Source organism: Zygosaccharomyces rouxii (assembly GCF_000026365.1).
Source record: "Zygosaccharomyces rouxii strain CBS732 chromosome B complete sequence".
NCBI lineage: Eukaryota > Fungi > Ascomycota > Saccharomycetes > Saccharomycetales > Saccharomycetaceae > Zygosaccharomyces > Zygosaccharomyces rouxii.
The window spans coordinates 960,304-972,604 of NC_012991.1; the positions used below are offsets into that span (position 1 = coordinate 960,304).

Sequence of the window (12,301 nt, forward strand, 5' to 3'; positions counted from 1 at the left end):
GGCTGATAGCGCTATGATGATTGACTAGGTTGTCTTCCCTTTTCCCTTGCTTACTCGACTTATTTGTGATTGTGTTTGTCAATATGCCTCCCTGGGGGTTCGATCCCGAGAAGAGGAGAGGGTTCGATCAATCCGGTGTCCGGGTGCGGGGGCGTTCTGAGATTCCACTTTTCGATCTTCCAGTTTGCACTCGGTGGGTTCCACTGTTTCAGCGCCCACTGTTATGAGGTAATCATCACTGTCGTAGGTTGTTAGATCGGGGGGTAAGAGGAAGAAAGGGGACAGAGGGCTAATCGCCGATCGGCCGAGGCGAGAGGAAAGGGAAGGGAGACCTACGATGTAATGTAGAGAACAAGGCTATTGGTCGTTTGATGTGATTACGCTTCGAAGTGCTGGCAGCAGCTAAGCGGAAGGCTTTTACAGTGTTGTCTGTACTGCTTTTGCTTACTGATTAGCAGTGTGTTTGTTTTTTACTGCAAGAGCGAATCGGTTTTCCTCCAAAGATTGATTTCATGGTTACTGTTGTCACCGTAGTCGTCATAGTCATGTCATTGGTGTAGGTGGCAGAGCCAGGGAGGGAGGTTCACCAAAAACTTAAAAGAAACCGAAGGAAAAAAAAGAAAAAAAAAGAGCACGCGCACAAAATCGATTTATAAGGGGATGGGAAATCTTCTGTTCTGAAATCAATGCCAGTAAAGCGCATCTTAAGAACACTGATCGCAACTGCAGAGGGAGACAGAGAGAGAAAATAGCAGGAATTGCATTGAAAATTAGAGTTGGAACCAGTTTTACTAACAAGATATAAAATAGGAAATGTCTCTAAGTCGTGAGGATTCAGTTTATTTGGCTAAATTGGCCGAGCAAGCAGAACGTTATGAAGAAATGGTGGAAAACATGAAGGCAGTAGCCTCTTCAGGCCAAGAACTTTCTGTTGAAGAAAGAAATCTACTGTCTGTGGCTTACAAGAATGTCATCGGTGCACGTCGTGCCTCATGGAGAATCGTCTCTTCCATAGAACAAAAAGAGGAATCCAAGGAAAAAAGTGAATATCAAGTTAAATTGATCAGAACTTACCGTTCTAAGATTGAATCTGAGTTGACCAAAATCTCTGACGACATTTTGTCAGTCTTGGACTCTCATTTGATCCCATCTGCTACCACTGGTGAATCTAAGGTTTTCTACTATAAGATGAAGGGTGATTACCACCGTTACTTGGCCGAATTCTCTTCTGGTGAAGTTAGAGAAAAGGCAACCTTGGCTTCATTGGAAGCTTACAAGACTGCTTCTGAAATTGCAACTACCGAATTACCACCAACTCATCCAATCCGTTTGGGTCTAGCACTAAACTTCTCTGTTTTCTACTACGAAATTCAAAATTCTCCTGACAAGGCTTGCCATTTGGCAAAACAAGCTTTTGATGACGCAATTGCAGAGTTAGATACTTTGTCTGAAGAATCTTACAAGGATAGTACATTGATCATGCAACTATTAAGGGATAACTTGACTTTGTGGACTTCTGATATGTCTGAAGCAGGTCAAGAAGAACAACAGTCACAACAACCTTCTGGTGGTGCTGCTGCCGGTGCTGCTGCTCCTGCTGAGGGTCAAGCTCCTAAATAAATTCTGAGAGAAGATCGTTACTAAGGTGCTAAAGTTTGTTTTTTTTTTCTTTTTTCTCTTTTTCTTTTCTTTACTATTGTCTCTTTAGAAAAAAATAATCCATTGTTAACGACAGATTGAATTGAATCATAAGCTAAGCTAACAATTACAGTAAATTGACTAGACTGAACTTAACCCTTTTGACCAAGGCCAAACTTTTTTTATTTTATTTTTTTTTTTTTCTATTACTATTATTTCCGTTAGAGTTAATCGATAAAGATAGGTGAAGAAGAAGTTGAAATTGAAATTTGAATTTAAAAGGTGTGGGCAAATGAAAATGAAATAACTATTATTATTATTAAATATATAAATGAATATCAAATATCAAGTATACAAAGAAATGTTGATAATTTCACCCAACTGTCACTATTATCATTTTATTCTTATTATTTGTTATTGTTGTTATTTATTTTTTTCGTATCTCCGTTCTAATTGGGGGAACACACTCTCTCTCTTGAGCTCTTAGAAAAATGTAAGCCCTTCTTAACCAACTACTTATCGCTCAGAAGAAGTGGCTAAAGTAAGTGATAGATATAGAATTAAGATGTCTGAAACTGTACCACCTGTTTTCTTCAAGGCTGCGAACTTGGCAATTGGTTCGCTAACTTTATTGTCATCATTATCACAATTGAGTTATTTGATCTACGATTTTAATGCATTTCTACTTGCACTTTATGCAATTCCACTTTCAGTTTTAATTATTCTATTAGAGTTTCAAACCGTGCCAGTTTTGTACAAATATTGCTCATTCTACTTTAGTTTCATTGGTCGTGGATTCTTATACATTCTATTAAGCTTGCTAGTCAATTTCGGCGGTGTCTTTAAGGTTTTGATAACCGTATTCACATTCTTCCTTGGTTTAATCTATGTGGCGTTTGAATTTTTACCACAGATTGAAGAACCACCAAATTTTAGAGCTGAGGGCGCTCCACTCTCTGTAAATGATGATGATGATGAAATTATCTAATTTACATATTATTAAAAAAAAAATACAACGCTTTAGTGTTCACGCATTGGTTGAGTTTCCCTAATTGAAATACCAAAACGACGATCTTTGGTCAATTGAGCCAATTGGAAGATCGATTGTACGATTGGATCCTGAGGATTTAGTTCGAACTGACTGTGGATCCAACTTGCTGCACAAGTTTTCGATCCACCCGTAATTCTTAGTAATTCTGGTTTACTGCCGTTACTTGAGATATCACTGCCACATAGTAGAACTGTACTACTTTCACGACTGATTGGTAATAGTTTAGATTCAGGGCATGAATTAACAATACTTTTCAATTTTAATGATGAAACCCCCAATTTAGGCAATGGTACTTCGTGGCCTGGTAGTGATAATGGTGCGGTTGCGTCAAAACTCAATGTACCATTTTGATTAGTTGCCTTTAAAATATGATCCCATGGAACCCATTTGGTCAGACGAATTGGCATATCAACACATAGATAATTGTTTGTAATTTCACTCATACCCAGTCTGTAGCTCTTCATATCTTGCTTCAACGAGGTCCATTGTTCAGGTGATCCATTTACATCGAGTGGGAAAATTTCAGAAAGATGTGATAATTTGAATGGATAAACACCTTGTTTATCAATTTTGGTCAAAAGTTGTCTTGCTGTCTTTAATCTTAGATGGTAAGTCTGTGCATAATCCCTAACGTGGGCACCTGAACGTGCGACTAAGTCATTCCTGTGGGATTTACCGGTGTATGAATCCACATCTTGTAAAGTAATTAAACCTTTCTTATTCAATTCATTCTGAGGGCACATTCTAATATCAACCAAATAAACTTCACCAGCCTTAACGGTAAAGTCATCACTGGGGACTGCATTCTCACTGGTTGCATCACTTTTTGTCTTTAATGCAACTTCTTGGTTATCAGTTAACCCTGCATTTGCCAACAATTGAGCTTCTTGGTGGGATTCGGTCCAAACAACACCTTTAAATTCACGTTCGGCAACAATACCTTCATTTTGTCCAGCAAGGAACCTTCTGACACGACGTACACGAGACCCTGGCACCACACAGCAGTCGTAGTTACGTGCAATAGTGTCCACGATCAATCTAATCGTCTTACCTTGAACGGTATGGCTACCATCATCCAAAGCATTAGGAATCTTTTCTGGGGTTAGGGCACATGCCAACAGTGATACTACACTTTCCATGGCAATGTGAGCAGCGGCTACTGCATCAGCTTTACCGCCCAAGAGGGGACCTTGAGGTTGTTGACCTGGAGGATAGATCACGACCGTATGAGACACTTGACTTGTATAACCATCGATGTGGACACCCAAAGTAATTTTCACCAAGTCACCAGGTTGTAATACACCTGTAACTGTAGATTGCAATGGACTGTTTTTGTTTTTACTTTGGATATTCTCCACATCGTCCATTTCAGGACACCAACCTTGAGCCACTGAGTCTACATCGATTGTCGTAGGGAAAGCAATACCTCTTTCGTTAACTTTATTCTTGTAAAACTGTTCCAATCTGGCGGTCATGAAGGAATCACCAAGAATACATAGTTCTGGAATAGTTAATTTTGGTTCTTTACCGAAATGGTAGCTTTGGTTAATCACACTTGTAACATATTTTAATGCGGTTTGTGTAACTTGACCAGCGGTTCTGTATTTGTCTAGCACAGATTCTTGAAGAACATTTTTGTCCTTGAGCAAAAGCTCACTGTCTTTCGGGGAAATTGTAAGAGACATGAATATAGAATCTTACGGCTCAACTAATAACGGTGGAACGAAGCTAATAGGTTGATACGGCTTTGTTCTAGAGAGCTTTAGCTTATTTGATGTATTCTTTAACATCGATTAAAAAGTTTTGATGGGCATCTCATCGCATCTCGAAAGAGCTTTTTTCAGGTCACGAGATACGAGTCATGTAAAAAAATGAAAAAATATTGTCACATGACTTTCTAATCACGTGACTTTGCAATTACTACTGGTGAGCTCAACTATAATCGCTGGTGAGCGCCTCTGCTCACTTCTACTTCTATTCCTTTTTCGTTCTTGTGTAGCACAGTTTTCAGAAATCTGCTAGTTTAATTGAAGATTGACGTTTTGGCCCACTAAGCGTTGTGTCACTATGTACTAGAAAAGTGTATATTCTTCATAGCACCCACTTGCGAAATGCAGGAACCCCCAACAAAACGTAGAATTTACAGGGGAAATCGACAAGCCCTGCAGATTCACTCCCAGCCTCCGCACCACGCATACTGCTACTACTGGTATTCGTACCTCTCGATGGTGCCCAACATTTTATTCCGACAATAATTCACGTCATTTCCATGGTGCGGCTGAAGCACGCTGCGTAAATCTCATTGTCCTTACAATAATAGTCGTAAAGAAAATTTCGAACATACAAAACTCGTACAGACTAAACTAAAGCAAGATCTACAGATCACCCACTAGTCTCTGGAAATGCGTGGTGTCCTTGGTGGGTAACTGGTTTCACGCGGTTCCCGAGGTTCATACGCTTTGCTTAAAGTTCTTGGCTCTTTACCATCTGTTGGCGGAATCGTTCCTGGTGAAATATACACCTTGGCGGGGCACCCGCGGAGTTCTAGCTTTCCTCGAAAAGGCACCTTCGGAGTTCTAGGTCTCCTCGGCGCTCTTAGCGCTCGAGGGTCTTTTGTTGTACGTATTTATCTGTAGGGCACGGAGGACCCTAATTTCCCTCGTACTTGTCCCATAAGACGTTGGGAACCAACAGTTATCGTGTCAGCTATATACGACAGATTTTACAATAGGTGACTATCTCTAGGTGCCTATCACCGGAAACCTTCCAATTGATGCTTTTACACTCGCTAGAAACGCAATAGAAGATAGATTTTTAACAAGTGGTCTATTTGCTTCCCGTCAACAGGTTCAGCCTCTTTCCTAAGCATACCTTCCCATCTACCGTCCTCAGTTATCAAGCAAATGGTATTTAATCCGACTCTCGAGTCGTTGTCACTCAAACGAGCAAAATGATTTAAACGTTGTCGTGGCTGCCACCATCATTACGGATCCAGTTGCGGTTCATACTCGCGTCGCGTCCAGTTTAAAAGTACCACTGTAGTCCTAAATTGCTACTACTACTATTACTACAACTACTACCATTGACAAGAGTCGTACTACTGACAGTGTTCGTTTTTTCAAGGACTGCTTAACTTTGAGAAAAGATGTCTACAACTAATATCGGTCGAGGTGGCAATGTAAAAGAGCTTTCAGAATCACAAGAAAAGGTCTTAAAGCAAGTTTGGACTTATTTACTCCAATCCTGGGGTGTTCCTGTTAATGGTGACAAAGCATTTGCACCAACTGAAGGTACTGCACCAGCTTCAGCAGAAAACAAGAAGGGCAAGTCATTGTTGAGTAGATTGCAATCTTATAGTATTGGCGATGATAGTTCCAACGATGATACTGAAGAAGCTCAAAAATATAAGCCTGATCTGATTCAAGAAACCTTGACAGATGTAAAGCCAAAGGATACAATGGATACATTCTGGACTATGTTAAGAGTGGATTATCCGGATAATCTCTTGTTGAGATTTATTAGAGCCAGAAAATGGAACACGAACGAGGCTGCAACCATGTTTGCCCAGTCGATGCGTTGGAGAATTAATGAATTCCCAACTGATAAGATTCTGAATGACGGTGAAAGAAAAGCCTACGAGAATGACGATAAGGGATTTATCAAAAATTTGGAGTTACAAACGACAGTGATCCCTTGTCGAGATAACGGTGGCAGGCCAGCAGTGTGGGTGAGAGCTCGCTTACACAGTCCTAAAATACAATCAGAAGATGAACTTAAGAGATCCTCCATCTTGGTGATTGAGACAGCACGTTTGTTCCTCACAGAAGCAGCAGATACAGCCACGATCTTTTTCGATTTGGGAGGATTTTCCCTGTCCAACATGGACTACACTCCGGTCAAGTTCTTGATCAATTGTTTCGAAGCTCATTACCCAGAATGCTTGGGTCACCTATTCATCCACAAGGCTCCATGGTTCTTTCAACCAATCTGGAATATCGTCAAGAACTGGCTAGATCCAGTGGTGGCCTCTAAAGTGATCTTCACAAAGAATACTAGTGATTTGGTTGACTATTTTGATGAAGACCAAATTCCTAGATACTTGGATGGTACTAATGACTACGATTTCGACCATTATGTCAAACCTGACGCTTCCAACGATGTCAAGATGCAAGACGAGAAGACTCGTGATTCGATTTTGGAAGAAAGACAACAATTAATTGAAAAATTCACTCAAGCAACAGTCAAATGGATTGAAGCTGATTCTAAGGAAGAATCAAGCAATTTTTTGGAACAAAAGATCGATCTTGGCACTCAGATCTCGGAAAACTACTGTAAATTGGACCCTTATGTGAGATCAAGATCTCAATACGACACCCGAGGAATCCTCAAGATTTGAAATACAACCTTTTTGTCCTCCTTAATTTTATATAAAGATTTATGTTTGTACACATACAAGGATATATATATACGTGTGTATGTCTCTGATCGCATTAGAATTATTTATTTTGATCGAGCCACCAGGAAAAGAGCACCAAGTGTGCCATGGAAATCGATGAAGCTCTAGAATCGATTGTTAATGCCAGCGCTGAGACTCCAGAGCTATTATTAAGATCATGGCTTGATAAATTGTATTTTGAAACCCCTCGACAAGGTTTGTCCTCTTCACACTTGAAAGCGTTAATCAACTTCATCTGCGAATCAGATCTGTTATCCATATCTACCAAGTTCTACATCGTCGAAAATTGTTTGATACCCAATGACTACGTCAATTTCGAAGTGATAGAAGAAGTAGTTAGGCATTTGGGTACCGCTAATGCTCTTTCAGCCTACAGGTTACAAGTTCCATCAAACCTTCAAGTGGCCCTTTGCAAATGGTTAGTCCACATCTTCTTCTTAGTATTACCAACGAATAAATCGTTACCATATGACTCCGTTTGGATTCATCTGTGGCAATACAATTTTCTACAGAAGTGGCTGACCTACATTGTTGTTTGGTCCACCAAATCCGTTAGAGATGTTCGACCTTGGAAGATTGGCCTTTTGGAAAGAATAGCATGCAAATCAGCTTATACAGACAGTCAAGCATGTGCTACGTTAATTCTAAAAAGATACGCTTCATTATTAGGCCCTTCTAAATCTATTCCATCAGTGATATCAAGGATAAATTGTAATGCAAGAAGACTCAGGACATTGCAAGAACTGAAGCTAGATAGCATGTTCGTGGCCAAACTGAGAAAAGTGCTTACGAATAACCTAAATTTTACAGATGAAATGATAAATGAATTGATGTCTTCACATTTGAATCAACTGAATTTCCAATCACAACCCCATGTTATATCCCGATATAATTCTAGAGTTCCAAAAGGTAAAGTTTCCATACTACAAATGAGATCCCTCGATCAATTGGCCTGGAATTGGAACATATTAGTAGCTTCAAAAGACGTGGAACAAATAACAAATAACTATATTTCCTGGTTTTCGCTATTCCAGCTAGCCAAGAATGATCCAGTTTGGAAAATACTTGAAGATTGGATGCTAATACAATTGAGAAAATGTTTCAAAAATCATACAAGAGATTTTAGAGTAGTCAAGAAAATCGTAAGGCTCTGTCAGATTCATCCTGTCTTCACAGATAAAATCTTCGATGAATTTTTAACCTACGATTATTTACGTGGTGATCCCATCCTATTTCTTTATATCTACAGAAATCTGACACCTTTACTCGTACCAAACCCTAGTTATTTCAAAGATCTTCATAAGGATGTTCTACAACTTTTAACGTTGTGCCATCTCGACAAAGGTACCAAAATCGATAAGAATACAACACCTCAGATATGCAACAGTTTACTCCTATCAGTTCTCAATTGGTTTGAGGAAGATATACAAGAGCTGATCCCCCTGGGATTGGAATTTTTACACGATTTTCGAATACTGCTAACAGCTAACTTGAATTACACTATTGAAAATCGTTCCATCACCGCAGCCCTCATATTGACATTAAAGATTCTTCCAAATAGTAAAAATAAAGAGGATTTCCATTTGAAAAAAATTGTGTTTCCGTTTAATTTAATGAATAAGCTAATTACATATGATGATCCATTGCTACTAGACGCCTGCTGTGAATATTTAGTGATAGTCAAAGAATTCCTCACCAACAAAGAAGGTTCTAACAAATACGTACAGGGACAAAATCTTCATATCATGGATCTCACAAATTATTTATGGAGAAACAAAATTTTGGGCTCCAAGAAATTCCTTGATGTACCCAATGAATTTGTAAAAAGCGTTTTGGACAATTTATTCCTACCGAATGTCAAGGACAGGACAAAATTTCCCTTTTCTATCACAGGAGTACCTGCATTATCGTTTGTTTTTGGAGCCAAATTATCTGAACTAGAAAATGATCATTCTAATATTCATTACTCAGGTTTGGTTAACGAAGAAGGCTTTAAGAAATTTACTAGAGAGATTGGAAACACTACGGTACAATGGATCCCTGATATACAAAATGCAGACGATCTGAAAATCGCAGTTTTGAAATATATTTCCAATGGCGGTCCATTTCAACATATTCCACTATTTCTGTTCACTTTCTTGAAAAGTCTGTCTCATTATATTAACGATTAATTATTGCTGCATTATTTACACGGATGTACTGGATTGATTTATATACAAGGTTTTCATTTGAGCGTAATGAAACTAATGATGTTTTTCTTCAAGATTACTTTCTTGATATCTGCCTTAGCTAAGTGCTTTTCACCTTCAGGGAGAGACAGTAACTCTGTAATAACTTTCTCACTACCAATGTCAAGAAAATCTTTTCTGGTATTGTACATGAATTTCATTTTACCATTGACAATAATCTGGAAATTCATAGTACTAGATTCAACCTGGGCTTCAGGTTCCGGCCAAGAATACGACTCCCAATGCCAACTCTGGCCCTTGTTTAGTATTTCTCTTGCCTCTTCTGAAATCGATGGCACTACTGGGTAAATGACATTAATAAGCTTCTTCAAATTGCATAATGCAAGCTCATCATTAATTAATTTCTTTTTGATTGCAGTTTCCAAAGCATTGGTAAATTTCATGTAGTCAGAAATCACTGTATTCAATGAAACATTCTTTCCAAAGGAGTCTGTTAAATTTTGCAATAATCTTTGAATTTCGTTATGGAATTTCACTTCACTGTCAGTTAAATTGGACGGCGTTTTTAAATTTTCACCGTATTTATTTCTTCCTGCCAAAGTCGTACTGATATTGAGAATCTTTTGAATCCAACGTTCAATTCCAACAATCTTGGTCTCATCCCAATTCAGAATATCTGAAACAGGTGCTTGGAACAAAATATGAGCCCTTATTGCATCAGGCCCATACTTGTTTATACAGTCTTTTGGATCCACACCATTGTACTTCGATTTGGACATTTTTTCATATGACACTTTTGGTTGTTTACCAGTGGCTTTAATTACGATTTTTTTCCCAGGATTGGTTTCTAATTCATCAGGTTTCATGAATTTGCCGTTATCTGGATTAACGTAAGTTTCACCCTGGACCATTCCTTGTGTTATCAATCTACCAAAAGGCTCACATTTATGACTAGATCCATCCCACATACCGATGGAGCCAAGGAATTTCGCAATAAATCTCGAGTAAAGTAGATGTAAAATTGCATGTTCCACACCACCGATATACAAATCTACCGGCACGTTCTTCGAGGCAGCTTCATAGTTGAATGGCAGCTGACTGTTTTTGGAGTCGAGGTATCTGAAATAGTACCAAGAGCTATCCATGAATGTATCCATAGTATCTGTTTCCCTTTTTGCAGGTTGTCCACAGGAGGGACAATCCACATTGACAAACTCGGAGATTTGTGAAAGAGGATTTCCTCTAGATTTTAACCCAGTTACATTAGGTAATAGAACTGGAAGATCTTTTTCAGGAACAGGGACGGTACCACAGTGATCACAATGTATGATAGGAATCGGCGCACCCCAATACCTTTGTCTACTAATCAACCAGTCTCTTAGCCTATACTGAATCTTCTGACTACCCAATTTATCCTTTTGTAATTTTTCCGTGATCTTAATACGTGCATCCTCAGTAGACATCCCTTTGAATTCACCTGTTAATTCACTCATCAAGGCATCCTTAGCGGTAAAAGGTAATTCCAATGAACCAGCATTCTTGTCAATTGGTTCCACACATGGGAACACTGGTGTTTCCGGCTGATTTTCACACCAAAATGCGTAATCTCTTTCATCATGGGCCGGACATCCCATAACTGCACCATGTCCGTAGCCGCCAAAGACGTAAGGAGCCACATAGACTGGAATATCCGATCCAGTTATTGGATTTTGCGCCTTTATCTGGTAAAGCAAGTACCCTTCTTTAGAATCTTCTGGCAATTTCTCAGCTCTCTTGATGAATTCTTGTAAAGATTCATCTTGAAGGGCATACTTCTTCACCAATGGATGGTCTGTTGCCAAAGCCAAGTACTGAGCACTAAATATCGTTTCAGCTCTAGTGGTGAAGACTGCTATTTCTTCCGAATTTTCGTAATTGACCTTGAAAACTACTTCTGATCCATGGGACTCACCAATCCAATTCCTTTGCATCGATTTAACCTTTGATGGCCAGTCTTTCAGATACTTAAGATCGTGGTTCAGCTCAGGAGCAAATTTAGTTATACCCAAGAACCACTGACTTAACAATCGCTTCTCCACAACGGCACCAGACCTCCATGAACATCCATTGCTATCCACTTGTTCATTGGCTAAAACTGTTTTGTCAACAGGATCCCAGTTAATTTCAGCTTCCTTACGGTATGCCAATCCATGTTCAAATAACTTCAAAAAAATTAGCTGAGTAAATTTGTAGTATTCAGGATCACAAGTAGCAATTTCTCTATCCCAATCAAAATTCGCTAACATATCGTTCATCTGCATTTTCATCTTGCTAATATTATCTTTTGTCCAAACAGATGGATCAATTCCCCGATCAATAGCGGCATTCTCAGCAGGAAGACCAAATGCATCCCACCCCATAGGGTGTATAACTTTGTACCCATTTTGTTTGTAAAACCTGTTTAACGAATCACTAATCACATACACTCGAAGATGACCCATGTGCAATGCACCTGATGGATATGGAAACTGTGACAAGATGTAAATATTCTTTTTTGAGTTCTTATCACCATCATTTGCATCCTCTAAAGACATTATTCCTTGAGAAGTCCTTGACTTCCATTTCTGCCCCAATTGACCCAGATTCACGGTAGCTGCACGGCAGGCTTTCGAACCAGAGTAATGTCGACCTGTTAATTTGATTGGAAACCGCCTCATAAAAGCTAGAATGGATCTTCTTGGCCCTTTTCGCCTTGGAAGTTAGGACTTTCCTGCTTTTTCGATTCTTCACAATGATTATCATCACTTTTTAACAGGGCATCGCGATGGTAGACCTGATATCAAAACATATATATACATATACACATCGAAATAAAAAAACGCGACTCAAATACCAACAAGAAGAGGGGATACCATTTAGATTGTGATATTTAAGAGTGTGTAAACTTTGATACTGGACTCTAAATATCCTTGATACCCTTTCCCCCAT

At 39.1% G+C, this 12,301-nt stretch overlaps 6 protein-coding genes across 6 annotated transcripts; 4 read left to right on the forward strand and 2 right to left on the reverse strand.

The window, feature by feature from the left end:
- Nucleotides 1-813: 813 nt before the first annotated feature.
- BMH1 (14-3-3 family protein BMH1) lies at nucleotides 814-1,620 on the forward strand (the record flags this gene model as incomplete). The annotated part of the gene is made up of 1 exon (XM_002495419.1): nucleotides 814-1,620. One exon carries the CDS (start codon nucleotides 814-816, stop codon nucleotides 1,618-1,620), a length of 807 nt encoding a protein of 268 aa, XP_002495464.1.
- Nucleotides 1,621-2,203: 583 nt separating this feature from the next.
- Nucleotides 2,204-2,626, forward strand: TVP15 (Tvp15p; the record flags this gene model as incomplete). Its single annotated transcript, XM_002495420.1, has 1 exon — nucleotides 2,204-2,626. One exon carries the CDS (start codon nucleotides 2,204-2,206, stop codon nucleotides 2,624-2,626), a length of 423 nt encoding a protein of 140 aa, XP_002495465.1.
- Nucleotides 2,627-2,658: 32 nt separating this feature from the next.
- ARX1 (putative hydrolase) lies at nucleotides 2,659-4,374 on the reverse strand (the record flags this gene model as incomplete). The annotated part of the gene is made up of 1 exon (XM_002495421.1): nucleotides 2,659-4,374. The coding sequence occupies one exon, from the start codon at nucleotides 4,372-4,374 to the stop codon at nucleotides 2,659-2,661; it is 1,716 nt and encodes a 571-aa protein (XP_002495466.1).
- A 1,460-nt stretch (nucleotides 4,375-5,834) lies between these two features.
- On the forward strand, nucleotides 5,835-7,085 carry CSR1 (Csr1p; the record flags this gene model as incomplete). Its single annotated transcript, XM_002495422.1, has 1 exon — nucleotides 5,835-7,085. The coding sequence occupies one exon, from the start codon at nucleotides 5,835-5,837 to the stop codon at nucleotides 7,083-7,085; it is 1,251 nt and encodes a 416-aa protein (XP_002495467.1).
- Nucleotides 7,086-7,231: 146 nt separating this feature from the next.
- Nucleotides 7,232-9,316, forward strand: CTF3 (Ctf3p; the record flags this gene model as incomplete). Its single annotated transcript, XM_002495423.1, has 1 exon — nucleotides 7,232-9,316. The coding sequence occupies one exon, from the start codon at nucleotides 7,232-7,234 to the stop codon at nucleotides 9,314-9,316; it is 2,085 nt and encodes a 694-aa protein (XP_002495468.1).
- Nucleotides 9,317-9,369: 53 nt separating this feature from the next.
- On the reverse strand, nucleotides 9,370-12,030 carry NAM2 (leucine--tRNA ligase NAM2; the record flags this gene model as incomplete). The annotated part of the gene is made up of 1 exon (XM_002495424.1): nucleotides 9,370-12,030. The coding sequence occupies one exon, from the start codon at nucleotides 12,028-12,030 to the stop codon at nucleotides 9,370-9,372; it is 2,661 nt and encodes an 886-aa protein (XP_002495469.1).
- Between the last annotated feature and the right edge of the window lie 271 nt (nucleotides 12,031-12,301).